The sequence below is a fragment of the Anguilla rostrata genome, chromosome 1 (genome assembly GCF_018555375.3).
Source record: "Anguilla rostrata isolate EN2019 chromosome 1, ASM1855537v3, whole genome shotgun sequence".
Taxonomy (NCBI): Eukaryota; Metazoa; Chordata; class Actinopteri; order Anguilliformes; family Anguillidae; genus Anguilla; species Anguilla rostrata.
Genome location: NC_057933.1, coordinates 17,543,676 through 17,570,816, shown reverse-complemented (window position 1 = coordinate 17,570,816; position 27,141 = coordinate 17,543,676). Strand labels below are relative to the sequence as shown.

Sequence of the window (27,141 nt, the reverse complement as noted above, 5' to 3'; positions counted from 1 at the left end):
CTATTTAGCATGGTTCATTTTTCACAATGATTTCTAAATAGGCTACCAAAATACATGCACATCATTTCAGTTTATTTTGCTACTTTGTTTAAAATTTAACAATATAGCACCAGTGAAAAACATTTATTCGCATGACAAAAATGTATCCTGTCAAGACATAATATGCAATAGAAAATACCACGAAAGGACTCCTTCAGACAAAGCACATTAACGTAAACACATTGCTTCGATCTGTGTTCTCCAATTAAGTGTTTGCAGTCAAATGCTTACCTTGAACCGAAATGACGCTTCACACGACGTACTGTTTAGGCTCGAAAACGTAATGACGTTTTGTCTGCGGCGACATGACGACTGCCACGCGCCAGCGTATTCAACTGTTTTGCAGTTGCATGTTGTGACTAGCTAATATCGGAAGTTTAGGTGGAAGTTTTCGTTCGCAGTACCTGCTGCCGGATGCGAGACATAATTTCACTATGAAGCTATTAATCGCAGTTAAACGGTTTTATATATAGCGAGTTAGTTGTGAATTGTCACGATGGCGCCGTTATGGAAAAGGGGCGTGCGTGAGTGATATGTATCATGCAACAGAATGAGTTCTTTTCAAAGCGTTGCAGATGAGCTGGACGACTACACTGTTCAACAAGAAAATGAACTTGAAGCGCTTGCATCCATCTTTGGAGACGATTTTGAGGATATTCGGAAGAAACGTCCATGGAAGGTAGCTGTACTTCCATGGTCATAACTAGTCAGTTAACTTAGCTAGCTTGCTAACTGGCTGGTAAATGTCTTGGTTCCGTATGTTGTATCGATAGCTAGCTACGCCAAAACCACAAATACATACTCTGTAACAACATAACGACACGCTGGTTGAGATCATCGTAATACTATTGCTTGTCCTTCTTTAGAACCAAAGCTTCACTTCTCTGGCTTGACCTGTCAGATAAACTACCACTACGTGTTTAGGTCTATAGGCATGGCTTTTCGTTTGTGCTGGTCAGTACGCCCATACTGTGTCGCCTTCATAGCCTCGTTGCAGCTTGTTTCAAACCAAGCAAGAAACATGCAAAATCAGACGCAAATGGTGTACATGGAACTGACAAGGTAGATGAAAGGCGTGTTCTTGTATTAAGCGCATTGTTGTTGTCACATATATTCTCAGGTAAAAAGGCCACCCGAGGTGTACCTTTCTCTGCGTCCAAAGGGACTAAGCAATGGACAGGAAAGCTATGTGAAGGTGGACTTACAGGTCAAGTGCCCACCTACGTATCCTGATGTGTGAGTGTCCTATTTTATAATCATAAGTATTACTCAAAATGGGTCATTTTCCTAGTACAATTTGCATACCATATACCTGAAATACAGACCTTTCGTCAGTGGGTGATCATTATGTTATTGATGATATAACCTATATTCCCTGTCAAAATCGGACTAGATTGAAACATGCACAGTGCGTGTCTCACCAAATTCAGTACATCTAAACAGGTTGGATAATTGTTTTAATTCATATATATTTATTTCTAGCCCAGGTCTCTGGACTACATTTGTTCCTATGTTGTTCTGAGCATTTAGAAGAAGAGTATTACATCTGTAGTCTCACATATTGCATTTACCCTCGACAGTTCTCTCAAGTTCTTACCCATACTTTGGTAGGACATGTTCAATCGAATGCAACCTATATTATGTAGTGCCAATATAGTGATGATAACTGCCTCTGCTTTTGGGGATTTAGGCCTCCAGAATTTGAACTGAAGAATGCCAAAGGTCTTTCCAATGATAACCTTCACAACCTCCAGACAGAGCTCACCAAGTTAGCTGCAGACCGTTGTGGTGAGGTGAGCCTGAACACTTTGAAGCTCAAGATTCTTACTGTGTGCTTTTCTGTAGAACTGTGTGAATTTGGTGCTAATTCTTCTTCAGAGCAGGTATTCATTCAGGCTTTTTATTGAGTGGATGCTTTATCCAGCACATTTTATCATCTTTTAATTTGTGTGGAGAAATTGCAGAGTAATTTAGAACCATGGTTACAAAACTTCCTGTTTCAGTCTAAACTAACTGTTGAACTTGCCCTGCTACTTAATATGTTAATCTTTCATTGTGTTATTGCATTTGCATGCTTTATTGGTCACTACTGATTACTGTTCTTTCATTTTTTGTTTAATGCTCACTTTTTCTGCTAGTCTTCTCTTCTGGATACCTTCCAAATAGCACTGGTCAATTTATATGTTCAACGCATTATCTGTGCATTTCTGAATAATGTATTTGGGTTCAGACAAACCCTTTGTTCAATGGTTTTTCATACATAGTTCATGAGCCACCTGAGCCCCTTCTACAGCCCGCCAATATGTCCCCTGATCCAGAGTTTGGCAACCACTGTTCTAGACAGAATAATTTGCTCAACTAAGATTGTAATTTGATCTCTCAATCACAGGTTCAGACTTCTGAGTTCCACCGTCAAATAGGCTGATCGGTCGTAGTTCATTCAGTTTAATTCAACTTTATTTGTATAGCGCTTTTTCCCAAGACACTGTCACAATAGATGCTTTACAGTGGCAACAAAATTGGGCAAGAACCAGGCCTTAGCTCTCAGAAAGCGAGCATGGACTTTTCTCAAGGGTAAAACTTCAGATGTAAAAATGCAAGCGGGGCTCCCTGTGGTGTCTGTGACCTGAGCTCCCCCACCGGCCTCTGCTCCCCCAGGTGATGATCTACGAGTTGGCCGACTTCGTGCAGGGCTTCCTGAGCGAGCACAACGTGCCGCCGCCCCGCTCCTTCCACGAGGAGATGCTGAAGAACCAGCGGCGGCAGCAGGAGAAGCTGGCCCAGGAGCAGCAGCAGAAGATCGCCCAGCAGCGGCAGCTGGAGGAGCAGATGGTAAGATCCGACCCGACCCGCTCTGCCCGCTCCCCGTGCTCGGCCCACTCCCCTGCCTCCGCCGCACTAACCCCTCACCTCTTTCGTCTCTCCAGCAAAATGAGATCTTGGCTGAGATCCAGAGAAGAGAAGATGAGAAGAGAGAGGAGAAGAAAAGGAAGGAAATAGCCAAACAGGTACCTGTATTGTACTAATGTGCTGTCTTGTGGTATGCAATGGATGTCACTTCACTTTTTGAGTAGTCGGAGCATTACAGAAATGAATGCAAGTGTTTCAGTAGTGAGTGTGTGGGCATTTTGCATTCATCTGAGTGTGTTTGAGGTCTTCAGTGCTGAGTGTGAGGGCATTTTGCATATCTGTGAATGTGCATGTATTCCAATGTCTATGAATGTGCAACCGCTTAACAAGCGCGTGCGTGGTATACTTTGTTTATGCAAAAGGTAGAGAATGAATTATGGCCCAAACAGCCTCTTATATTTCCTGGCGACTTCTCTACATGTGACTGGGAGACAGTGTAGCATTAACCTGAATGTTTAGATAAAACCCTGCTTTGTGTGACTGAACAGGAGCGCTTGGAGAGTGCAAACCAGCCTGCTTCAGAGAGCCCGGTGCTGGGGAGCTCCTGTTCCAGCGGGCCGGCGCCAGAACCCGCGGAGGCCAAGAGAGGGTGCGGCAACCGCCGACGGACCACCTCCAGCAGCCGGCACAGGCGAGGCCCTTTCTCACCGCCCGTAACGACCGTACGCGCCGCCGTGCCCATCCTGTACCGTGCTTAATCCCGCTGTGTGCCGCTTCCTCTTCACCAGGCGGGACACGCATCACTCCTTCAGCAGCAATGATGACAGCCCCCGGCCAATGGAGGTCTTGCATTTTACCAGCAGTGCTTTGGGTGACATCAGCGTACACAGAGGAAAATGTATAGGTAAGTCCTCCCTGGGAAATGCTGTTATTCGTGGCTGTAATATATTTTATTGCGTATTTTCTATTTTTGCTGTTGTGTAATTTGTGTTTCGTCCTTGCATAATTAATTGGCAGTGTAGGGGAATGTTAAATACAATATCACAAAAGGCTGGGTGGTTAAAAGTCCCAACTCATTTACTTTTCCTGTAGAAAAAGAACATGGGGAAGAGAGGTCTTTAACTTGTACTCAGAAAAATTGGCACTGTGCTCCTGTACCATAAAAATAAATCTTGTGTGGGCAAGCAGAAAACAAGACCGTGGATGCAGTTGTGGAGTGAGAGGTATCAATTTATTTTGGAAGGTGGATGACAGTCTATGGGTAAATGTCAGGGTTTCCTGTTCTTGGAGAAATTTGTGCTGTCAGGTTGAACAGGATTTAGGTTGTGTTTGAGATATAATCTCATTAGCCTGCACGAACATATGCGCAAAGTTTGCTCGTCTGAATGTGGTCATTCACTACACATGACCGAAAGTGTATTTTCACGTTATAGATGCCAATGCTGTCTAGCCCCCACTGTGGATATCTGATTGTTCTTTGTGATTGATTAAATGCCTTTGCCATCTCTGGAAAAACTCAGTGAATGCTGGTTTATCATATTGAAAGTACTTTACATTCGTTCAATATAGCCAAAACCGAAAAGCAGTATTTTCACTTCCCCAAAGCTAAATAGCACAGTTATGCTCTTTGTACTTGTCTGTCAACTCATTATCAAGTGGTCAGAGGTCATACCTCCAAGTGACCTCCTGATTGGTCGTCCTGGTGGTGGACAGAATTGGTTCTGCGAAATGAAAAGGAAACCCTACCTAGAACCCCACTCTTTCTTTTAAGTGAATGGCTCTGATAATGAAAGTGTGGCTAAAGTGTGTTCACAGTGTTTTTCCTCCTGCAAGCTTGCCAGTAGTGCAGTACTTAAAGGGATAGTTTACCTTCTCCGATTTGTCAAAATAATTGAATGTTATTGTATGTTTTCGACTGACCCAGTTAGTTCTTGTGTGCAAGGAAGGACATTTTAGATACCGTTATAAGCTGCTTTGGAGTTACGTGAAGGTTGTTTTCTTGCTTTAGACTGCAAACGCCCTGATGCCCCTATACCAGCCATTGTTAAGATGGCAGGTTGTCAGAAACTTCTGTAAATATGTAAAATATCCTTTATCGCACACACAAACTGTCAGCGCCAGTTGAAAGCATAAGCAAAAAACAGAATGATAGGGAAAAACCATTGAAAGTGAGCTTGAATACGTAGGGTGCTGCTGGGAGCTAAGCACTAGAGTAAAGACAGCAAGCTGCACTTCAGCTTCTATTCTACTTAACCATTTGGCGTCTATATTTAGAGCTTTATCTTATCTTCTGCCACTGTAGTCCTGAAAGGCCTGACAGCAAAGAACTTTAGTTCCTAAATCACAAGAATGGGTTTGGATACAACCCAGGGCCTTGCGGTTCACAGTTGTGCAGTTATGTGTAACACAGACATTAGAGCCAGATTGTGACTCACAGTGGGCTTTTGCTGGTTTTCAGGGTTATTAAAATATAGTTTAACTGATTGTAATGGCTGTATCATTGGTGCCAATCTGGAGGTAAGCTGGCTCTGTGCACCAATGCAGCTGTCTAGTTCTTAATTGGCACCAATGATGCATCACGGACTGTGTCATGCCTGTGGTATTAGCCCTGCTCATTTTATGGAGAGGGCAGTGGCTTAGTTTGTAGTGTGTTTAAATGCACATAAATCATGACCACTGGGTTGGGTATTCACATCCATGTAAAACTTAGGTAAGAAGGTATGAAAAATGTAGTCTTGTGATTCGGTCCAGTGTGTAGCAGATAGCGTAGTCCTCTGTGTCAGTGAAGTGTGTGTGGTTCTGTCAGGTGAGAGCAAGAAGCTGGGCCGCAGTGTGTATTACGGGTTTGAGGCCGCCACCGGGGACTTTGTCGTAGTGTACGAGTGGATCCTCTGCTGGAACAAGAAGATGGGCAAGTTCTTCACCACTCAGGAGAGGGAGAAAATCGACAAGTGTAAAAAGCAGGTGAATGAAGTGTAGATGAATACAGAGTCAGTTCTATTCTGTGCTTTGCTGGCTGCTGTGGAACTTACAAATAAGCGTGTTTCCCCACAATCATGTTTTGTAATGCAGTGGATTATGTTGCACTGTCTTTTACAGTAAAACATGAAAACTGTACTGCTCTCTTAAAAGCCATAATCCAAAGGTGTTGGCTTTTTAAATGCATGTGATTTTTATTCACTGAGCCGATATATTCATGTTTATTTTGATTTGTTCCAGTGATTTTCTAAGCAGCTGATTCAGTCATATGATTCTTATGAGTTCAATTTTTTAAAAGATTAAGGCCATTTAAGGCCATTTCTGTTTATAAATGACCCTAATGTACACTATTACTCCTGGGTCAAACACTAGTGAAATGGTATAATTCACTGTGACCACCCTTCCTCCGCTTTTGCATCCCCAGATCCAGGGTGTGGAGTGCGAGCTGCACTCCTTGCTGAAGCTGGAGCACCCGCACCTGGTGCACTACACGGCGCTGAGCCACCGCGAGCAGGAGGACTGCCTGGCGGTGGACCTGCTGGTGGAGCACGTGGGCGGCTGCAGCCTGGCGCAGAGCCTGGCCCGGGCCACGCCCACACCCCCGGAGCGCCTGCGCCAGCTGGCCGCCCAGCTGCTGTCGGCGCTGGACTACCTCCACGCCAACTCGGTGGTGCACAAGCAGCTGTCGGCCTCCAGCGTGCTGCTGGACGCCGAGGGCAACGTGCGCCTCACCGACTACAGCCTGTCCAAGCGGCTGGCCGACGTCTGCAAGGAGGACGTCTTCGAGCAGGCGCACGTGCGCTTCTCCGACGACGCCCTGCCCGTCAAGACCGGGAAGAAGGGCGACGTGTGGAGCCTGGGCCTGCTGCTGCTTGGCCTCAGCCAGGGCTGCGAGGTAAAGGAGTACCCCGTGTCCGTGCCCAGCAGCCTGCCCGCCGACCTCCAGGACTTCCTCAACAGGTAGCCGCGCCCGATTCGGCCTCCGTAGGAGGCGGCTGGCTTATGCGTCGTTTGAGCCTTGACTTGTAGTGTTTTGTTATTCTTTCCTTTTAATGGGTTTTTCATTGGTGTTACATTGGCCAATTAGGAGCAAATGAATTTTGAGTTTATTATTCATTGTTTTTCTCAATGTGCCTGTACAACCCAGATGGAGATTTCCCATTAAAAAGCAAGTAGTGTTTTCCCCCTTTGTGCCTGTGACTGTATACGAATAGGGACTGGGCAGTGCCAGTTTTTGGCTGGGCAGGCTTTTGTGCCAGTGCTGCCGTTTAGCAATGTGCAGAGTGACGGGGGGATTATCGGCGCCCGTGGGCCATGCCAGGAATGCCTCTGATGATCGTCAGCGGCGTGAATAACTGGTGCAGTCATGAAGTTTCCGTCGCAGTGGTGCAGCGTTGTCCTCTGTGCCTCAGGTGCGTGTGCCTGCACGACGCTGACCGCTGGACCACTGCGCAGCTCCTGGGCCACGCCTTCCTCAACCCTCCGGCCCCCAAGACCCCCTCGCAGTGCCAGGAGGATACTCCGGAAGGTGGGTCCCCATAATGTGGTTCCTCTTTAACACCCAGCAACACAGTCACACAGACCTGCAGTGGTTCCACTTAAGACTGGCGTGACTCCCACACCACTCCCATGTACCCTCTGGCGTTAACATTTCTAGCTTAGTCAATAGGACAATATCCAAATGCTGTGCATGGAGCCAGCTGGAGAAGCGGTTTCCGTTTTGGCTGCGATTCAGGCAGTATCCTGTTTGCTCTCGTTTCACAGATGTGGGTGATGACTTTGCCTCCACCGTCATTCCACGCAGTTACATCCTTAACGCTCCCTTTAGCACCCAGATCCAGAAGCAGTTGTCCCGCTACTACAGTGAGTTTGAGGAGCTGCAGCTGCTGGGGAAGGGAGCTTTTGGAGCGGTTATCAAGGTAACGTGCTCTTCACATGTTCTTGTGTTTGTTATGGTTTTATGTTTGATGCAAAGCACGTTATGGACCTGGGTTGTAACTCACTCAACTCACTCATCCCATTCAACTCACTCACTCATTCACTCAACTCACACAGCTCGCAGAACTCACTCTTGTTTGGCAGGCTGAAAATTCTCCACAAGGGGGAGCTGTTAGCACTCAAGTAGTTGTATAGTGCTTTGCATCAACGGCACACTGTGTGTCCCTGGTTTAATCTCTGTCACGTTTGTTGGCTTTGCCTACACCTCTGCGCAGGTCAAGAACAACTTGGACGGCTGTTATTACGCGGTGAAGAGGATCCAGGTGAACCCGGCCAGCAGGCAGTTCCGGCGGATCAAAGGGGAGGTGACGCTGCTGTCGCGGCTCAACCACGAGAATATCGTGCGCTACTACAACGCCTGGATCGAGAGGCTCGAGACGCCCGCCGCGGGCTCGGCGAGCAGCGACAGCTCCGCCCCCTCCAGCTCGCCGGACAAGTCCCTTCCGTGCCGCCGCCCCCTGCTGGACGAGCTGGGCCTGCAGGACGACGTGGAGGCGAACGCGCCTCCCCCCGCCCTGGCCAGCTCCGTGGAGTGGAGCACCTCCATCGAGAGGTCCTCCAGCGCCAAGTGCAGCAGGGCCGACCCGGAGTCCAGCGACGACGACGAAGAGGAGGAGGACGTCTTCTGCCCCTCCTTCCTGTGAGTCTTGCACCTGCAGGATCAGAATGCTATATCGATTGTTATAATATTTTGTTTTTGTAAGCTGCCATTTTTCTGTGTACTTCCTGCACATTTTAGTGTTTGAGTATGCTGCAATTAGATGAGTCGGATCATTTGAGTTTTTTTCAGGATGTTCATTTATGTATATGTTTGTTTACGTAATTTAGTTAAGTTAGGAGTGTGACTAGACTTCAGGTTTTTATGTTACCAGTTTGCAGATTTGTGTACTTAGGTAGAGGTCCAGTTGGGTAGAGGGCAAATATTACTTGTTTGTACTTAGTACTTATTTTGTGTTAGCCTGTGATTTGTGTATGTGTACTTGTATGTTTTCATGTATGTCTATGGTCTGTTTTTTTTCCAGCCCATGCAACATTGATTCTGAGAGCGACATCATTTTTGACAACGGGGATGAAAGTCGAGACAACCTTTCCCAGGTGGGCGTTTCGGTTGGTTACCGCGTTGTGTCCGTCCTTCTCCATGGTAACAAGCTCAGATAGTGACTGTGCACTGCTGTTCCAGGCGGAGGAGAGCAAGAGGGCGGGGACGGACGCCACAGAGAGCTCCAGCTCCGAGAAGCCCCTCCTCATAGCGCACTACCTGTACATACAGGTGAGCTCTGCTTCGCTGCAACGCTTGAGCCGACTTAGCCGCGGATCTGTCTGTTGACCTGAGGCTTGTTCCCCGCAGATGGAGTACTGCGAAAAAAGCACTTTAAGGGACACGATCGACCAGGGCCTGCACCAGGACCGCAGCCGCCTCTGGAGGCTGTTTCGGGAGATCCTGGACGGGCTGGCGTACATCCACGAGCAGGTCTGCTAGCGGGAGAAACCCGCTTCCGTTTCGGTCAGGCCTGCGCTAGCAATCAGCGACTTAGCGCTCGGAATCTCTGATTACGCCTTGTGCTAACCGCCGTTTGGCTAACGGAGGCTACTCGAAATTAGCGAGGACAGATGGAGGAGATCGAGGAGACAGGAGGTTGGACAGAGGCAGTGTCTGTCATGTTCAACTAGCGGGGAGACAACGCTTTGCAGTCCAGAGACAGGATACTGGGCATGTTCCACATCACAGAATTATCGCTGTCAAGCTGGATAATACAAAGTCCAGTCCTTAATGCTTTTTTTTTTTTTTTGTCTCAAGGAAACTCCTTACCGTGTCCTTGAATTCTCAGAACAATACTATGTTTTTTTGGTGCAGTTATGTTAGCACGGCTAAATCAAGGCACGTGTTTTAGGAGACCAAGTTGTAGGACAAAAACAGAAAAGGCAAACATAAAGAACCTCTGGGTATGACAACATGCACATGTTTTTAAGAAAATAAGCATGAATAAGCGTGTGTTTGCGTGCGTGTGAGAGAGGAAGTGTGACGGAGAACTCGGGCACGCCATTTTTTAGACCGCATGAGTGTTGCCTTTTATCTGACTTTTCCATTAAATGTGACTGTTGATTGTTCTTTTAGCATGTTCCAATCTTCAGCCTTGGGAAATCAGTCTGAGTGTCTTTGTGCCAATATGCTCTTTTGAACCGTTAAAGAGCATTATAGACAGATCTCTACTGACCAAAGGATTTCCTATCAGCTCGCCTTTGAGAGTTCAGTCCTAAATGTGTTCCTGATGGAAGCGTTTACCGGTAGAACGAGCAGACGCTTTGTCAGAGAACGACACAGGGCACCAACAATGGCGTATGATGCAGGCACTTTCTGAGTCATGTCTCCGGTTAGCTTCCTGCCATTGATTTCCTTTTGAATTCTTCCTGCGATAGGGAATGATTCACCGAGACCTGAAGCCTGTCAACATATTCTTGGACTCTCAGGACCATGTGAAGATCGGGGACTTTGGCCTGGCCACGGACCATCCTGCTTACGTGGTACGCATGTCCAGTGTGCTGCAAACATGAGTGGATGTTGGGTGAGATGGGTCTGCTGACCTGCACAGTAGGACTGCACGATACATGTTATCGTATTTGTTTAAGTATATATAAGATTTTTTACATTTTTTAAAATCTGTTGTGGTGGTAAACAGCCAAATGTCCGAGGCCATGAGGAATGCTTCTGGGGGGAATAACATCATCGCTGATATCTATGTTGTGTTGATAAGACAGCCAGTCAGCGGAAAGATTGTACAGCTTCTGTGTAATCATGTGATGTGTCTTTTCAATCACACACTGAAGCCGCAAGGCCTTTCTGCTGATTGGCTTATGGTCTTATCAGCACCCAATCGATATCAATGATGATGTTTTTTTTCACGGAAGCATTTCCAATTATCTCTTACATTTGGTCGTTTACTACCGCATCAGATATGATTTTTTTAAAAACAAGAAATTATTCAAATTACCCTTACAAAAACCACAGTTATAATGTCGTGTGGCTCTACTACACTGACAGAGTGATGCGGTAAAGGTGCACCTCTCTCCCGTCCCACAGGCTGCGGAGAAGCTGGAGATAGAGGAGAGCGGCTCGGCTCTGATGCCTAAACCAGACCCGACGGGTAATGAAAAACAAATTCACGGTCGCTGTCCTCCCGCACGTTTCCTCCTGCTCTTTCTCAGGCCCCGTCTGACTCGCTGCTATTTGGCTGAAACCTGCTTTTTCGGATGCTGTTGCGTATCAAATTTGTCAAGACTTTGGGCTCCCTCATCCGAGATATTTTGCCAGCGAGGCTCTGAAAAGCGCTTAACTTCAGTGAGCATCGGCTGTTTGTCTTCGTTTTCCATAAATCGTGTGGACCGGCCCTTTGCAAATGAGTTTTCCAGAGGCCTGGTTTTCGTGCGGAATTCGCATCGCTGAATCCTGGGAGCCACGCTCTTCGCGTTTGCCGTTGTTATCGTTCCCGCTGCGTGATGGTCATTATGGGAGTCCCCTGAGCTACCTGCCATCCGAGATCCCATCAGGCACGGCAGGACAGAGAGACATGTCTTATTCGTTTGACTTAATTCATACCGATTATTTTATACGGGGGATTATTATTTTCATGAGTCTGTCAGATGACATATCCACCAGAGGCATTTCGTATTACGGCAATGTGCTCCATAGTCCAGAATGTGGTCTGGATCAGCGAGGCATTGCTGCTATATTGGCTTTGAGGCCTGTTGGGCTGTGAATAATTGCCCATTGACATCGGTCGTTCGCGTAATGCTCCATAACTCCACAGCTCAGCCGGTGGAATGCGGAGTGGAAAGAAGCACCAGTCTGCTGTGTGCAGCCTTCCCAAACACTGTGTCCAAAGTTTCCTGAGTACATAGAGTTCCCTGTCCCAAACACAAGTTACATGAAGAGGTTATATTTAAGTTCAGCATCTCTTCCATATTGTAATCCTACCATCTTTTGTCCACACAGACAACATGACAGGCATGGTTGGCACTGCCTTGTATGTAAGTCCGGAGGTCCAAGGGAACACAAAGGCCACGTACAATCAGGTAAAATAGTTTGATGTAACAATACTGGTGTTTCACAGTGAAATTTGTTTGTATGTGTTGGCCTGTGCATTTGTCATACATGTCAGAAAGGGATTTTTTACATCGGAAATGGATGTCAAATACAGCAGTCCCAGATGCGGAAAGGAAAATAGATATAAATGGAGTTACGCATTTGTTAATTAAGCAGGTGGCTGCAGTCATTTTGATTGGACGTTCCGTATGGTACATGTTCTCGCTCTCCCCCTCAGAAAGTGGATCTGTTCAGCCTGGGCATCATCCTGTTTGAGATGTCCTACCGGCCCATGACCACCGCGTCCGAGCGCATCTCTGTCCTGAGCCAGCTGCGAACGGTCAGGTCTTCCTCCTGAATGGAACCGAGCACGGTCTTGTGTTTGATTGCGCACGTCATGACACTTAACTCTGTGCTGTTCTGTTGTTCCTCCAGGAGGCCATTGAGTTTCCAGAGGACTTCGCTGAGTACGAAAGTGGAACACTGGTAATCGTCATGTTTTGCGCTTCAATTTGAAAATCTGGCGACCACAAAAATTAATTTGTGATAGATAGTGACCGACAACAACGTGTCGGTAATTTTTGTGCTTTTTAGAACTGAACTGCTGTTGTACACGCACAGTTGTGTCACGATACAATGTGGTAATTGCTGCCTCTTGAGTCTTCCAGCCATTGACCGCCCGCTTGTCTCCGCACTTCCCCAGAGGAACGTGATTCGCTGGCTGCTGAGCCACGACCCCGCCCTGCGGCCGTCGGCGGTGGAGCTGCTGAAGAGCGAGCTGCTGCCCCCCCCTCAGATGGAGGAGTCGGAGCTGCACGAGGTCCTGCAGCACACCATGGCCAACGTCAACGGCAAGGCCTACCGCACCATGGTCAGCCAGCTCTTCTCCCAGAGCATCTCCCCGGTCATGGACTTCACCTATGACATTGACTTGCACAAGGTACCGGCCACTGTGCTGCACCTGCTAGCGCTTTGTTATCTGGCGAATCACTTGACACTGCTGCCCCCTCCTGGACAAATCTGTGACAGGGACTGGCTTGTACAGTTAAGGCCATCAGAGAGGGAGGCACCTGAATAAAACTTGGTGCAGGAAAAATATATTTCCCCTGTAGGTGTCACTGTGGAGCTGAGGATATTCTCTCATGTGCATTGGAGGCCTGGCAGATTAAAGTTTTTAATTTGGCAAGTTGTATTGAGCTCATATCCAAATTAATTTGTGTATTATTTTTTCAGGGAAGCTTTAATGCTAGTAATGCCAAATTACAGCAGTATGTTTATGAAACCATAACCAGGATCTTTAAAAAACACGGTAAGCAATCCTGTGGATTCTTTTTTAAGACCTCTGAGTTTATGTGTGTGTGTGTGTGTGTGTGTGTTCATGCATTTGTTCATGTGGGCATATATGTATGTACACTTGTGCATATGGATGTGTGTGTGTGTGTGTGTGTGTGAATGTGTACTATGTGTATTTGTGTGGGCATATATGTATGTATGCTTGTGTGTTTGTGTGTGTGTGTGTGTGTGTGAACGCGTACATGCATTTGTTTGTGTGGGCATATATGTATGTATGCTTCTGTGTGTGTGTGTGTGTGTGAATGCGTACATGCATTTGTTTGTGTGGGCATATATGTATGTACGCTTGTGTGTTTGTGTGTGTGTGTGTGTGAATGCGTACATGCATTTGTTTGTGTGGGCATATATGTGCGCGCTGCATGTGCGCGCCCACGTGTAAGCGTGTGTGCGTGGTTGTAACGAGCGCCTTGCTGCCCCAGGTGCGGTGCGGCTGCAGACTCCCCTCCTCATGCCCAAGAACAGGAAGCTGTACGAAGGCTCCGAGCTGGTCTGTTTCATGGACCACAGCGGCATGCTGGTCAGCCTGCCCTACGACCTCCGGGTGAGGGAACGGGAAGTCGTAGCCGCTCTGCTAGTTAACCCCGCACGAACGTGCGGTCGTAACGTCTGCCCCAGGAAACCGCCGATAGCACAACCACTTCCTTTGAGTGATTTATCGTAACCTTACTTTCACCGGGTGCTCTCTGCTCAGTGACCCCGATCTGTCTAGCTTCAGCTTATTTTCCCGTCTCCTGTCTTGCAGCTGGCGTTTGCGAGATTCGTGGCGAGAAACAACGTTTCCAATCTGAAAAGGTAAGTGTCGCGCGACGCATGCTGCTCTGTGACATGCTGCAGGTCTGTGAGCGTACGGAGCCGTAATGGCGGCGGGTTTCCTTGTGCGTAGGTACAGCATCGAGCGGGTGTTCCGTCCGAGGAGGCTGGACCGCTCTCACCCCAAGGAGCTGCTGGAATGCGCCTTCGACATCGTCACCCCGGTCACCAACAGCCTTCTCCCCGACGCAGAGACCATCTACACCATCTCTGAGATCATCCAGGAGTTCAGCGTCCTCCAGGTACTCTCCCGAACCCACGGGCCAGACGCGGGAGGCCGAAATCGGGCATGGTTCTTTACTCTCGATTGCTCAGTTTAAGCTTCCCTTTAAGGGGCTTTCAGAACCTCTGAGTCATGGGGCCCAAATCAATGACCCTGCACAGAACGGCATTCATTCGACGGGCTCCCCGCCGCCTGCCTCGCGTTGCGGCTGCTGCGTTTATTGTTGTAGCGCGCGTGCTAACGCCTGGTCGCTGGTGCCGACAGGAAAGGAATTACAGCATTTACCTGAACCACACCAGCCTGCTGAAGGCCATCCTGCTGCACAGCGGGGTCCCCGAGGACAAGCTCCACCAGGCCTCCAGCATCCTGTGCGACGCCATGGTGAGGACACTTCCGTCCCCATGCCAACGGCACTTAAACGTTCGGCCTGTGTGGGCCAGGCCTCGCGCTTCCTTTTTCTTCTTTTCCCTCCCACCAAAGAAAGAGGTTTTTTATGGGGGACTGAGATCATGAAGTTAGGGTGAGGACAACTCCTTTGTGCTTTCTGCTATTTAAGGGAGGTCTCCACTATAGTAAATTTGTGACCGTAGGGAATTGCTAATCCTCTACCTCTCAATTCCCACTCCAACCCAAATCCATATTTTACAAAGTTGGACATTTTCCTCTTCCATCATTTTTCATAGTTTGTAAGCCAGTTCGAGATACCGGCCCGTCTGTGTTTGTTCAGTTTGTCGTCTGCGTTTCTTTCTCCCAGAGTGAGAAGCAGACTCGACGGGAGGTTGAAGCCAAGTTCTGCAACTTGTCACTGTCCACCAACAGTGTGAGTATCTTCCCTCCTTGCATGTACCAGGCAAAAACAGCTCTTCTCAGCAAAGCACTATGATGTGATCGAGTCCCTGATGGCTCCTCCAATTCTGGGGTTGATTGATTTTTTGTCTCTTGGGGCCTTTATGCTATGCAGTAGTATATGTGTGAGGTTAATACAATTTTAGTATAGAACAATAAAATGTCACATTCTCATATGATTTGTATCTCTGGTTCACCATATGTATGAAATTTCGCTTGGTTTTATATGTATGAAATTTCGCTTGGGTTTGTATGTACAAAATTTAGCTTGGTTTTGTATGTATTAAATTTCGCTTAGGTTTGTGTGTATGCTGAAGCCACACTCTCTCATCAGTATTGTGTAGGCTTTGAATGTCCCCAGTCCCACTGTATGACGGTCTCTCCTCTCTCCTTTCAGTTACAGACGCTGTACAAATTCATTGAGCAGAAGGGGGATCTGCGTGATCTGAGCTCCCTCTTCAGCTCCCTGACCAAACCCAAGACCATCGTCACCCAGCTGGCCAAGCAGGGAGTGAAGGACCTGGAGGAGCTCATCAGCTTGCTGAAGAAACTGGGCGTCAAGTTGCAGGCACGAACTCGAGCCGCGTGTCTGCGTGTCTGGATGTCTGCGTGTCTGTGTGTCTGCATGTCTACGTGTCTGTGAGTCGGTGTGTGTGTTTGGCTAGAAATAGCTGTACAAAATAAGTATTGTACCTTACTGAACCTGTGTTTAGCAGTTGTCTATGACCATGAAATGCACTTTTTGTACGTCGCTTTGGATAAAAACGTCTGCCAAATGAATGTAATGTAATGTGTGTGTCTGCGTGTCTGTGCCTCTGCGTCTGCGTCCTGTTATGTTGCGCATCTCTGACTGCGACTGTGTGCGTGGCTGTGTGCGCTGCAGGTGGTGGTGAACCTGGGCCTGATCTACAAAGTGCAGCACCACTCGGGGGTCATCTTCCAGTTCGTCGCCTTCGTCCGGCGCCGCCACCGCACCGTGCCGGACATCGTGGCTGCCGGAGGACGCTACGACCACCTGGTGAGCCGGAGTCAGACGCTTCTCTCTCTCTCTCTCTCTCTCTCTCTCTCTCTCTCGCATCCGGCGAACATCCCCGGTTTGCGGCGCGGCGCTCTGACACGCTTTCTGGCGCTCTCTTTAGATCCTGGAGTTTCGGGGACCAGCGTCGTCGGCGCCGGTGCCCTCTGCGGTGGGCGCCAGCGTAGCTCTGGACAAGATCTGCGCTGCCCTGGCCAACATGGAGGAACCGGTGAGTCCACGTCATGGCTGCCTCATTCTGAGAAACTAGCCTGACACGGCTTTCTGCGAGTACATTTCTGTATGGTTCATGAGCCTAGAGACTTTGTCTGGCACAAAAAATGAGCCATTACATGATGAATATTTGTGCTCTGGAAACAAGTTTTTATATATTTTTGTGCATGGTTTTAAAAATTTTTTTATGACCTTTATTTAACCAGGAAAACCCCATTGAGATCGAAATCTCTTTAGCAATGGGACTGTGTAAATCTCATGTTGAGGGGAGTGTGTGGAGATGGTAGGGCTTGACTGCGCGACGTTGCTCCCCGTTGATTCTGTGACTTGTGCCCAGCCTGTGGTAGGCTCCTGCGACGTGCTGGTGGTCCCTGTGGGCCAGACCTCGATGAGCCGAGCCATCAACGTCATCCTGAAGCTTTGGAACGCCGGAGTTGCCTCTGAGATCATCTACGATGTTTCGCAGGTCAGAGCTCTCAGTGTTCACGGGACAGGAAGTGCAGTGACTGCTTTCTGCCAACAGAGGGCAACAGCTATATTTCAGTTCCTGGAAATAGTGTTTTTATATGACTAGGCTTATTTCTAACCGAAGCTTAAAAATAGCTTACGGAGTTGTGATGTGTGTATTTATAGGAATATCACTATAGTAAATGATATTGTGTAATCGTACGCAAAAGTATTTTGGCTATATTGAATATAAGATCGTCGTAATGTTTGCTTGGTGAGAGATTTGTTTTTCTGAAAAGTACGTTGCTAAAGTACAGTTAACTTGGGCAGTTCTGGCGCCGTATGTCATTATATTTGATTTATCTGTAATAATTTCTGAGGTTATTGCTGAATTTCTAGATGGGGTTTTTTTCCCAGTGCTGAAAGCCTTTTTTTCGCAGTCAGTGTAATTGTCTCACTCTTTCCTCCAGGTGCCATGCCTCTGTCACATTCTTCATGTTTATGTTAGGGCCTGGTCGCAGCTGAGGGTCCGTGCGTCACTGCTGTGCTCTCTCCCACAGCCTGGCACAGCTCTCAGCTCTCAGCTCTCCTTTCAGAGGCCTCTCTCTCTTTCTCTCACTCTCTCTCTCTCTCTCTCTCTCTCTCTCTCTCTCTCATTCTCTCTGTTTCTGTCTCATTCTCTCTCTCTCATTCTGTATCTCATTTTCTGTCCTTTTCCCTCTCCCCGCTCTCCCCTCCCTCTGTACTTATGTTACTCATTCATTCCCTCTCTTCTCTTCCTCTTCATTTTCTGTGTCCTCTCTTTCTTGCTTTCTCGCCCCCGCTCTCTCTCTCTCTCTCGCTCTCTCTCTTTGTCAGAGTGACTCAGGCCCGGGCCCTGCGGATTGCCCAACTCTTATCCCCCAGAGTCGACAGTGGGGGAGCTGTTTTTGTTCCAGGTTACATCTCCCTCAGTTAGAACAGAGCGAGTTTGAGTCGCAGCGGTTTCAGCCTAACGGCTTTTAGCGCCACGCTATTAGCACGCTGGCCAGTTACGTGTCCAGGGGCCGCTGGTGAGAGCAGCGAGACGGCTGAGGGGGAGTGTTTATGTTTAAGGCCCTGGCGCCCGCGACCCCGTTGCTAACGCTGTGCGTGCGCATCGCTTTCGTGTTTCATTTCTCCAGTTAGCGGTTCGGACCCTGGAGACGGTTCCAGTCTTTTAGCTTTTGCGGCCCAGATAGGGTCTACCGTTTCCATATGTTGACCCCTTTTGGACATGTGGCACAAAGCTGCTCCGCGCTCAGGTATTCTCCCATCATGCACTCACGATGGTGGTCATGACTGGCTGGCTGACGGGGACTGTTTTGGAACCAAAGTGATCTATTAGGTTATTTTTTGTTTTAGCCAAGCTCCCCACTCCCCACAGTATTTGATTCGAGTAACTGGATGTGAACTCACAGACACGGGTGAGCGAGAACCTGGATGGTGAAAGGTTTAGGTGAGCTTGCTAGAGTAGAGCCTGGGCATGCAAATTCCACGCTGTTCCACTGGAATTTATGGTACAACTGCAGAGCTGTTTCTCTGGCATGAATTTCGTTTTTCAACCTTAATGCCTCAGCACAGGGGTATCTTTGTTCTTTTTCTCACTTGCAGTTATCTGTGTGTGAAATTCAGGAGTTCTCTGCTTTTGGTACGGTTTGTTGATGTAGTCGAAGGCGGCCCCTGCTTGCGTTTTTGTGCGTTAATGCCGATAAACGGCGATGACTTGAATCCAGTGTTGTGCTTCCAGCTTCTGACACTATAAAGGCCCAATTTCTGGCTCCTTGTTAGCGGTTACACTGCTGCCGGTGTTGGACCTGCGGCTGAGTCCCGCTTTAATCAAGCTGCAGAAACCGAGAGCTGAAAGAAGCCTTTTCCTCTGGACCATACGGCACGTACTGTACTCTGAGCCGGTTCATAGGTCCCACCAGTGAGTGTGTATGTTGTAATCCAGAGGTCCTCTGTGTACAGACTTTGTGGCAGGCAGCGGTTTTTCCACGGATTCGGTGTATTACGGAGGGGAAATTGAGTGCTGTTGAGATAATATGTAAGTCATTTGGGATCACCGCTTGATTTGTGACTTATAGTAGTGTCAGAAGAGGGATGGTTTGTGGTTAAAATGAGTTTAGGTTGATGAGTCATTTTACATTACAGGCATTTGGCAGGCTCTTACCAGACGAGTAAACAAAGTGTATACATAAAGGACAGTACGAACCTAGAAGAGACGGTCCGAGTTCATGACCGGGGTTAATATACTAGGACGCAACACGCAATCTATGGAAAAAAATAAATAAAATACAATAGTCGTAAGACTGGCGCATCACCTAATCCCTATAACAGCTGCTAGTTACACCCAGTTAGTCATTACGGGGGGGAAGGATGGGAGGCAGCCTGAAGAGGTGGCTCATCGTTGAAACGTTCGCCGCATCTTATACTGAACTGAGCGACCCTCAGCTCAGTCCCCGGACCGTAGAGAGAAAGCGGGTGCCTGTCCAGAACAAAACAAAATGGCGCACCCTGAGAATCATTTGCGCTGAAGAGCATGAGAGCAGGGTTCTGTCTCCTCGCCTCACCCGAGCGTGCTGTCGGTCTTGTCTCCAGTCTCAGGAAACGGTGCTGGAGCACTGCCGGCAGGCTGGCATCCCCTGCGTGGCGCTGGTCTCCGATAAAGAAGGGAACCACATTAAGGTGAGGCCTCCCGCCGCGGGGTTCGATGAAAAAGAGAACTCGCTCTGAGGAGCCAGACCGTGCCAAAAAATCAGCCCCGCCGCTCGTTTTCTTCCCCTCCTTTTGCTTTTCAGGTTTTGCCAGCGAAACTTTTTGCTATTGTTTTTCGAACCGTTCACGACTTGGCACCGCCTCTCAGCCGCCCGGAATGCAAATGATGGAGAGCAGATTGGCCCGAGTCCTTCGACGTTGTTTTCTAAGAATCCAGTCTGTGCGAAACGTGTTTGGAACGGGGCTTGTTTTCACCGTTTTTGTTCTGTGAGAAGTACTGGATGGCTCCAGCGTTTCTGACAGAGATATACTGACAGCTCCTTTCTCCGTGGGAAAGTATCACTGAGCTCAGCAATCAGGCTTGTTTCGCACAAAGCAGCAAAACGGCATGCCAAAAAAAAATTATAGTAATAATATTTTGTAGCTCGTAGTTTTATTATTTAATAAATATATTGGAAAGGCACAGGGTTACGCATGAAAGAATATAGCGTAGGAAAAGTTGATGTGTCCTGTAAGGACCTTATAATAGGTCTGGCCGGTACATCGAATCATACACTCTCCATAGTGTCCTTTTCAAGTAACTGATCCATTCAGACATGTTTTAAATCACTGTCATAAGGGAGCAAGACCTCCATGCCCTTTCAATGAAGGACATTGTAGACTGTTTCTCCTCTGGGTTGATTTTTTTATTGTTTGTCAGGTCAAGTCTTTCGAAAAGGACAGGCAGTCGGAGAAGCGGATTCCGGAAACGGACCTGGTGGATCACATTATTCAGAAGTGCCGGACCAAATTCAGCGAAGAACGGAACTGCAGGTGCAGGGGCCTCTCAGTGTGCTTTCAGCTTGCTGTGAATGCATACGCAATGCCTCAGGACCGAACGGCATCACCCTTTAATTTCTGTTATGTGCTTACTCTAACAGGGAGATGTCTGAAAACATTTCGCTTCAGAATCCCAAGGGATCACTCCTGGTTACCTCAGGTACTGTAAAACGAAACGACTCCGCGGCAGAACAGCGGCCTTGTTCTGAACGCAATCTGTCCCTCGACTGGATGTATGGAAAAGTAAGACGCCTGACGTATCGCTGAGTTGCACAAGTCTGTCCGTAAGGTCCCAGAAGCCACAAATCCTGTGCTTTTGTAATACGAGTCCAGCGGCTAGTGAAAGGCAGCTTGTTTATTTGCTTTGCTGACAACCTCATTCTGGGGCACTTGGGTGCTAGGCTTTGCATACTGTGCAGCCTATATAAACACTCAGCTTGAGTGTCTTGTCTCGATACCCACACGAGTGTGCCGTGCGGGAATGAATCCCTGCACTCTCCCGTCAGAGATTCCCCCCTCTCTGTCCCCGACTCTATTTTTGTTGTGAGCAGGAGGCCCCCGGCAGGCAGGATGTGATGTCATGATCAGACTCAGATGACCTGGGCTTTCTTAACTGCCGTCTGCCTTGCGGGAAGCTCTCCGTGGGCCACTATCGCAGATGGAAGGAATAAGCTGGAAGTGTTCCCCGTAGAGGCTTCAGTACCGTTTCAGTTTGTTCCCTCCGAAATTCCTGCCGTGAACGGGGGCTAATCCCCAGCTTCTCGTAGTCCCGCCTCCCCGCTCCTCGGTTTCGTTCGAGTCGACGGATGGCGGAGATGTGTTTTGCTGACATTAGTGGAATAATGACGAAGCGTTCTGGTAGAAAAGCGATTGGAGCTCGCGTGAAGTTTCGCGCTCGCCTCTGCGAATACGCCGCCTTGCTGCGGCTCGTTGTTTGTGTTAGCCGGAGCGATGCTAAAGCCGCAGAGCACGCTTCAGAGAGTCGCGACAGTTCTAGATCAGCGGACCTGAACAGCGGGCCTTTAAAAGCCCGTCGCCTGTGAGAGAAGATTTCCTGCCTTTTCCACTGGGTGTTTGGAAAACAGTGCAAGATACAGATGTGGCAGAACATTGCTCTGTTGAGAATACAGTGTGAGATTGAAACTTTTTTTGTTGAAAATACAGTGTCAGATACAAATGTGGGAGAGTATTGCTTTGTTGAGAATACAGTGTGAGATACTAATGTGACAGAGTATTGCTCTGTTGAGAATACAGTGTGAGATGGAGATGTGGGAGAGTATTGCTCTGTTGAGAATATAGTGTGAGATACTAATGTGACAGAGTATTGCTCTGTTGAGAATACAGTGGTGTGGAGTGGAGTATGTGGGAGAGTGGGAGATATTGCTCGGTCTGGTTTGAGAGACTAACAGTGTGAGATGGAGATGTGGGAGAGTATTGCTCTGTTGAGAATACAGTGTGAGATGGAGATGTGGGAGAGTATTGCTCTGTTGAGAATACAGTGTGAGATGGAGATGTGACAGAGTATTGCTCTGTTGAGAATACAGTGTGAGATGGAGATGTGGGAGAGTATTGCTCTGTTGAGAATACAGTGTGAGATGTGGATGTGGGAGAGTGTTGCTTTGCTGTAAATACTGTGTGAGATACAGATGTGGTTGCTCTGTTGAGGGAGCACTGCTTTGTCGTTCTCCAGGGTCGTCCGAACCACACGGGTGCAACGCAGCCATGAGCATGAACGTGAACCTCATCACGCCGGACAAGGTGTCCGCCAGCGCGAGGCGGCGATACGAGACGCAGGTGCGTGGGCGGGGCTTCTCTTCCACGCCAGTTGAAGGGAGCGTGCGGCTCGACTGGGTCAAGAAGCTCTGGACAGGACAGCGATCTCACTGGCCCCCACTGGCCCCCACTGGCCTCTTGTGGATCTTGCCCTTTCCACTTAAATAAGAATGACTGTTGATGTGACACAAACAAGCTATTCGGTCCATTTAGTTCATTTTCCCTAGAGTCTAGAGAGCATCTAGCAGTGCATTGCTCCTGGTATCGAACACCCAGAGGGTCTCTGCCTCTACTGTATGACATTAACCCAGTTTGGGTACCTGGAGCGATTCCATTATTTGACACTTTGACTCATTTGACTCATTAACTCTATGCAAAAATGTCACCTATGCCCCGGCCACCTAATCCCCTTCACAACGAGAGCTTGGTTCAGTCTCATTCGTGTGTTCGCATTTCTGAGAACCCACGAGATCCCTCACGCACAGCGTTTAATCTCCCCTCCACGGCTTGTTGTTAAACCGCGTGGCGTGCGAAAATGGATTTTGTATCCCTCATGCTGTCATTGCGATCATGGCCGTAATTACTCTTCTCTCTTTCTTTGAACAGATACAAACCAGACTGCAGAACCTCGGTAGCAATCTGCAGAACAAGAGCAACGACATAGAAGTATTAGCTGTAAGTTCTTTGCATTTATCATGTGTGTTTCCCCGTGTTCATCTGTGAAGTCATTGAATAGGGACATTAGTTGATCTTGTAAACTTGTTTTTTCTTATAAATTTTTGGCAGCCCCCAGTGTAGTGGGAATTTGAACTCCCTCTGTGAGTCAAATGGCTAAAAAGTGATTCCAGTTGCAAAAGAACAATAAACAGAGAAAAGAAGGAGGCTGTCATTTGGAAGTAAATTACTTACATATTTAGATTGTTTGCAGTTCAATTTTGATTTAAGTACGAGGAGTAAATGATAGACCATTATTTTTAGGTAACTACATTCTCCAGCACGCATTTGTTATTACATGTGCGGATTAAGATTTTTCCGAGTTTCTTGGATAGAAGAGATTTTTTAATTCTGCCATGGTCTGGTGCTGCCACTAATTACTAAATCATAACAAACAGGATCACCGTTAATACAGAAGCAATGTTATCCAGCGAGCTTTTTTCCATTCAGCATTCCTGGTGGAGCAGCATCCATTATGGACACGTGTTCTGGGAAATGCATTAATGTTTACAAATGTTAAGCCATGAGCCAGTTTATCCTTGGGACAAATGTTTCCCTAAACTTGAAAGTGGAAGGTCAAGCTGTCTAATATATTTAGCGTAATAGTGTGTCAGTCACTCCCTTGCTCGCTGTTAATAGCGTTCACCCGTTTCAATAAAGGGAAACGTACCTCATATGTGGAAAATCAAACTGCCAATTTGCACATCCTGTACAATTCTTCTCTTTCCCGTGTGAAGTGACATTAAACGATTGGGAAATGAAGGAAGGACAGGCAAATCTGTCATCAGCTCCTGACTCATCACTGGGTTTCATTGGGGAACAAAGTACCTATGACATTTGGCATTTCATTATCCTGTTCAAAGTGGTTTCCATTGCCAGTGGACCATTACAAGTGTTCTAAATGAATTTGAATAGCGTGCAATGCACCTTGGGTCCGCTTGGGCTGAACTAATTGTTTCCACTTCAGTGAGCCAAAAAATGGATGTTAGGCTAATATTAGTTAGTATTTTCCCAGACAGTGAATGCTCATCATCTGTAAATTATGCAGAAAACTTCCTATGGAAACTTGCTTAATGTAAACAAAAGTTTCCACTGAGATTCCTGTGAGCAGAGATTCCATTGTTCCTTCCAGCCAGGCATCCGATGAATTCCTTATTTTGTTGTTCTTTTTTCAGGTTGACCTGCCAAAGGAAACCCTCATCAACTTCCTGTCATTGGAGGTTTGTGCCGTGCTTTATTTATTATGAACTTTCCAAAGTAAATAATGCATACCTCACTGGAGAATTGAGAGGGGGCCTCGAAGGAAGATAGCATGCTGTGTTGGGGTGGGGAGGGGGCGGGGGGGGGGTGATAGAGGGGGTGTGTCTGGGGAGACAGGAAATGGAGTCCCAAACTTCCTGTGGTCTATGAGTCTGCTTCCATCAGAGGTAATCACCTGTTCATGAACCCATTGCCAAGAAATACCAAATAACCCCAGGCCCTCAGGAAATAAAGGAAGGTTATTACAAATGACATGCAAGTGTAAGCTTGAATATTTTTAAACCAAGCTACAGTCTCTGTCAGCAGGCTATATATACAGGATGTTCTCCACTTCCATGTACTGCAGATGTAGGAAGCCCTTTGTTCGCAGAGTTTGACACAGTTCACCCCTGTGACGGCGCACCCCGTCTGTCGAAGCGCCTCTGTTAAATGTCCCGCCTAAAACGCGGGCCCCTCTGCCGTTTTTTTTCCGCAGTTTGACGGAGAAGAGCAGTTTAACATCAGCGTGAAGCACTTGCTGTCGCGCCTACCAAAGCAGCGTTACTTGAAGTCCATCTGCGACGAAGTCCACCGCTTCAAAATCGTCAAAAGGTTAGTACTCTCTGGAACGGCCGTTTCTCTGCGGCGCGTTCTTGGGGCCGCCCCACGATTCCTCGCTTCCCTCGTCCCTGGCGCTTAACTCAGGTTTCTCCCCCATATTATTTTAAAAAATCGTGAAACTTTTAAGTGAACCGCAGAACATGTTAAACTGGCGTTTGAGGCGGGTCTGGTTTTGCAGCCAGCGTCCGCCGCAGAAACCGCCTCACGCCTTGTGGAAATCCCACTGTTAAAAAAGCACTGCGGGTCTGCCGAGCTGCCATCACGCTGAACTCCCCCGCCCTCTGTGGCTCGAGCAGGTTTCAGTTGAGCTGGGGGGGGAGAGGCCGGCGTTACCGTTCGCCTGCCCGTGGCGTTTCCATCCCTGGCCGCCGGGTCTTGTGAGCGGCAGGTTGGTGGCTCTGTGCCACCCAATACGCACCTCACGCTTACGCGGGCTCGTAAACCCCGCCGCTTGCGTTGCCCTTAGAGCAGCCCATTTAATACGAGGTAGGATTGACTCCTGCCAATCCCGTTCCCTCCACTCTTAGCCCAGAGAAAATTGAACCACGTTGCTGGACTCTGGAAAACGGAGGTCCAGAGGCGTTCAGAACTACTTTGAACAGTCGGCAGCAAATGAATGGAAAGTCATGCACACAGAGCCCCTGATGAAAGCAGTTGGTTTTAATTTGCCTCTCATACACGCATCTTGTTATTGCTGAGAAACCATGTTTGCAGGCAATTAACTTTATTTGGACTCTTTAACAATGGGTGTATTCAGGGTGGATTTTATGTGTGTGTGTGTGTGTGTGTGTGTGTGTGTTTTTTTATGTACCTCAGGCTGAGGGCTAGATATTGGGCACAGGCAGGCCCCACATGAGAGGCTGACAGTCAGCAGCACCTAGACCAGTCTACCTAAGAGGTCTGCCTGCACCCTGGTGTTCACACTGCTGAATGTTGTCGCGACCTGTGACACACTGATGTTCCTGCAGGGCTTTCCCCTCTCTCAGGGTTCTTAGACATTTTGATTGAGACCTTCATATTTTACAGAAATCATTAGTTATTCCTCAGAAGTTTGGTTAGAATACAATACAATAGAGTCGAACGGCTGGTCAGAGGTATACATTGTTAGTATTTCACAATGTAAGTGCATAATCATTTCACTACTCTTGGGAAATGAAAGGGCTTGTGCGAGAAGCGACCAGATTGTGGTTGAAGTTTTTATGGGAAATGCCACAGAAGAGTGTAATGGATTACCATGTGTCTGCTCCAGCTGTGTGTGCACTAGATGCTTACTGTAACAGCATAATGCATGCAGTGTGCTGTAAGAAAAGTACAGTTGGCAGCAATAAAGATTAAAACACTGGCAGACCTGAGACTGTGATTTGGCACAACAAGTAGATGTGATTACATAGTAATTATGGTGTGGTGGGACGGTATTTATCATAGCTACCAAATGTCTTGGTTCTTTGTCTTCTAAATTTAAGGTGTGAAATTTTAATCTAGAATTTAACATGGTCATTAAAATTGCTTAAATGTGATCTGCTTATATTGGAACACATTTCTTTTCCCATGTTTTCCTGTCTGATTGAATCCTAGTAGTCCTGGAATTTAATCAGTCCATTCTGACCCCAAATTTTGGTATAAATTGCCGATAAGGGACACAGCAGTTCTACAGCTCATTTGTTGGAAGTGAAGCTTCATGTGACTGTAGACAAGCCCGTCCACTTCGGGCAAGCACAGCAGAGACGGTTGGCATCAAGTTAATGTAAATTTAAATGCCACTGAATTGTTCAATTGTATGTTTTGTTGGTAGTTTTTACCTGAAGGTAAGGAACAATGCCAAAAGCACTGTTTTGACATTAATGTTTTTCCCCACTATCATTGCAGGGTGGCAGTAGTTGTATTATACAGCTACAAGGATGATTACTACAAGATTCTTCTCTGAGCCTGAAGACAATATCCAGTGTCTCCTTATCTCGCTGCTTGTTTTAATGCAGTGTGGAGTTGCATGTGAATGAAAGTATACCTGAGCCCAGAGGAAGAACTACAACATTTTGAATTGTGAGAGCACCTTCAGTTTGGCCGTTAAGGTCATTTCAGTTAGCTTTACCCTTCCATTTCACATCATTACCGCTCATCAGAACTGGAAGAAACACATTCCCATTGTTCTGTCTGCTTTGTGAACGGTTTACTCAAGTTGTGTGGGTGGGGGGGGGAAATGATTGGCTGCAATGGGGCAAAGTATTGTTTTACGCAAGAGGCTAGTTTTATAATAAAAAAAGTGATAAATTAATGTGATATTTCATTAAATCATTTATTTTCACTTGCTGTGACTGATGTCTTTACTGATTAAATGACAAAACACACAGTTTTCATGATGAAGTC

General features: G+C 47.4%; 1 protein-coding gene across 1 annotated transcript; it reads left to right on the top strand.

Moving 5' to 3' along the window:
- Window positions 1-382: 382 nt before the first annotated feature.
- eif2ak4 (eukaryotic translation initiation factor 2 alpha kinase 4) lies at window positions 383-27,079 on the top strand. Its single transcript, XM_064326476.1, has 39 exons — window positions 383-718; window positions 1,160-1,275; window positions 1,730-1,832; window positions 2,698-2,871; window positions 2,967-3,047; window positions 3,438-3,580; window positions 3,678-3,793; window positions 5,696-5,853; window positions 6,293-6,828; window positions 7,281-7,396; window positions 7,633-7,787; window positions 8,082-8,506; window positions 8,889-8,961; window positions 9,047-9,136; window positions 9,215-9,337; window positions 10,285-10,389; window positions 10,946-11,009; window positions 11,858-11,937; window positions 12,186-12,287; window positions 12,383-12,433; window positions 12,651-12,887; window positions 13,181-13,256; window positions 13,720-13,841; window positions 14,043-14,092; window positions 14,184-14,352; window positions 14,598-14,714; window positions 15,088-15,153; window positions 15,577-15,747; window positions 16,063-16,197; window positions 16,319-16,426; window positions 16,766-16,894; window positions 19,495-19,581; window positions 20,312-20,424; window positions 20,532-20,590; window positions 22,121-22,224; window positions 22,810-22,878; window positions 24,093-24,137; window positions 24,653-24,768; window positions 26,644-27,079. The coding sequence occupies exons 1-39, from the start codon at window positions 590-592 to the stop codon at window positions 26,699-26,701; spliced, it is 4,971 nt and encodes a 1,656-aa protein (XP_064182546.1). The 5' UTR covers window positions 383-589; the 3' UTR covers window positions 26,702-27,079.
- Window positions 27,080-27,141: the final 62 nt, after the last annotated feature.